Source organism: Cataglyphis hispanica, chromosome 10 (genome assembly GCF_021464435.1).
Source record: "Cataglyphis hispanica isolate Lineage 1 chromosome 10, ULB_Chis1_1.0, whole genome shotgun sequence".
In the NCBI taxonomy this organism is placed as follows: Eukaryota; Metazoa; Arthropoda; class Insecta; order Hymenoptera; family Formicidae; genus Cataglyphis; species Cataglyphis hispanica.
Window position 1 is genome coordinate 678043 of NC_065963.1, and position 2661 is coordinate 680703.

General features: G+C 40.9%; 1 protein-coding gene across 1 annotated transcript; it reads right to left on the reverse strand.

Annotated features, from left to right (window-relative positions):
• Positions 1-361: 361 nt before the first annotated feature.
• On the reverse strand, positions 362-2417 carry LOC126852461 (uncharacterized). The gene is made up of 4 exons (XM_050597301.1): positions 2298-2417; positions 1956-2237; positions 1519-1722; positions 362-841 (listed from the first exon to the last, which is right to left on the reverse strand). Exons 1-4 carry the CDS (start codon positions 2415-2417, stop codon positions 362-364), a joined length of 1086 nt encoding a protein of 361 aa, XP_050453258.1.
• Positions 2418-2661: the final 244 nt, after the last annotated feature.

Consider the following 2661-nt stretch of genomic DNA (forward strand, 5'->3'; position numbering starts at 1 on the left):
AATTGCTCTGAGTCCGTACGATGACAAACGATATATCGTACTCGAAACGACCGATACGTTGGGGACATTATCGGATACTTTTATAAAATGTAATACAATGTAGCTTAATGTAATGTAATGTATAATGCATGTATGTGTGTGTGTATATATCAACTTATAGATAGGTAAACAAGAAATATATATATATCTATTTTTTCTTTTTTATATTTTATATACCATCTTACATATATATATATATATATATATATATAATATTTTAGATATTTTATATGTATTTCATATTTTGCATATGTAAAAATAAATAGTTTGTATTAATAAACGACATTGTCCTTGTGTCCAAGAATTGTGCGATCCAGCCATTTTATGTAAATCTCGTCACCCTTCTGCGCAGTACTTTCTCCACGAGGTATACATCCGGATAATTCGCGCGACGCAATTCATACTCGTAGAATGCTCCAGCGATGGATTTTCCGCGATAGTCCTCAAATAGATAAGTTACAGGATTAGTACGCTGCACTTTAAAGATCTTAAACACCTCAGTGGTCCAATTCGGTGCATAACCTTCCTCGAAAATCGTCTTGTATTTGCTAACGCGTACTGAGTCACCTATTTTGAACTTTACTAGACCCGCTATCTTTATCGCGCTATATACCGTAGCTAAGAGTCTTTCGGTGATCGCGGGGGTAACATCGATGGGTCGTATGATCATTCGATGCTTGCGCGCATTGTAATCCGACACGAGTCGCGGCAACTCATCTATCCATTTGTAAGATCCGTTGAGCGTAAACATCTTCCACATAGCGTCTTTCAGAGTATGATTGAATCGTTCGATGACTGATGCCTTCAACACCAAATACGTGGAATAATGATTAATGTTATGTTTCTTCATGAGGCGTTGCACATCGGTGTGTTAAAATTCCTTCCCCATATCGGTTTGCATGTTTCTCGGACATCTCTTACTATCTTGAATTATCTTAGCGATAGAACTAACCGTCTCGCTTCCACCTCTTGAACGGCCCATGCGTACTTACTCAGCACATTGATGACTGTGAGTATCTAGTGATGGCCTCTGTTGAAACGCGAGTACGGACGCATCTCGACGATGTCAGCCTGCTACAGGTCATCGTATCCCCGCACTATGACGTGTCTTCGAAGAAAATTTCTTCTCGCCGAAGCATACAGTTCCTCGACGAGTCGTAGCTTCTTGATATTTTTATCAGATTTTAACGATGTCATGTTTTTAGCGATGCGACTGGTCTCTCGGCGCGTAATAATATGTATGAAAAAATTACATTACCATTTATTATCTCAAACTTTTGTTTTCTTTTTTTTTTAAATTTATAATAATACCAGCTTCGCGAAATTTTTCGATGATCGACAAGATTTCGTTGTCGCGACCGTTGTGATCTGCTTGGCGCGAAGCGTCGAGCAATCGTAGACGATCCATCAATTTGTTGGGATCGTATGCACGTAATCAATTTTATTGTCGGTTAGCGACATCGCGCGAGGCATGAATACTCCTTTTCCAGATTTTTTCTTTTTCGGTTTGATCGACATCAACGGTGCGATTATTTCTTTGTACTTGTATCCTCTGTTGCCCCGTATTTGACCATGCGCATCGTGATTGTCTTTATGCGCGCTCGTTGCCAACAGCATGCTCTTGTACGTTTGCTTATCATCATCTGTATAGATGATTTCATCAGGGGTTCTCTTGATGATCAACTAGTAAAGACCAGGTGTGCCAACATATCGTACGTCGATAATTATGTTATTCGCGTTATCCACGACAAAATGTTTATTACCGAATATCATTCCATCCTGACCGAGATAAACACTAAACACGTTGTCTATACCGCTATGTTGATCAGGACAGGCCAGATGTACTTTTGACCCAGTGGACCTAACTGATCTCGCAACATTTCTTGATCTTCCGGTGTTTGCAATTGATTTCAAACGAACGTTATGAGCGAGTCATCGGTAGTTTGGAAAACATCCTCGCGAGCAAGTAATTCGGGCATCGTAGGTACGATTTCCATTGTTGCGGACGGTGTAGTGGTTATCGGCGGTTCATCCAGTGGAGCGTCCAATCGTTTTGATTTATGCGGTGTCGCTGAGTGATTCGACCAGACATCAGATTGTTTTTCTCTCTTTTTCAGTGTCGCATCCTTCTCACGCTTCTGGATGATTAACGGTTCGATTTCCGCATCGATGTTACTTCGTTCTTTACCACGATCGAACTAGAGTTGTCGACAATCTTTTGTCGATCCGATGAGAAGTCTAAAGTGTCTGTCTAATACGATAGCCTCTTCGATTTTACCGGTTTTCAAAGCGCGATGTTTCTTGCGAATCGATTCGCTCGTTTTTGCAATTTTCCTCGCAATCTTTTCGCGCTCACGAATACTCTTGCTGCCAGCCATGTCGGCAGAGTCAATTTCTCACGTTTTACCACGACGTATCGGCAACGACTAATCGCTTTGCGGTATCGCGAACACGTTAAATCCTTTTCTGTACCAACCATCGTTGAGCGAACTGTCTTTGTCTATCACTACAAATCCATACTTGTGCTGCCAAAAATCTCGACACAAGGCGCAAAATTCATCGTACGACATATCGGTATTCACGTGATCGTTATACACATGTTTCAGGTTGATACCATCCTGT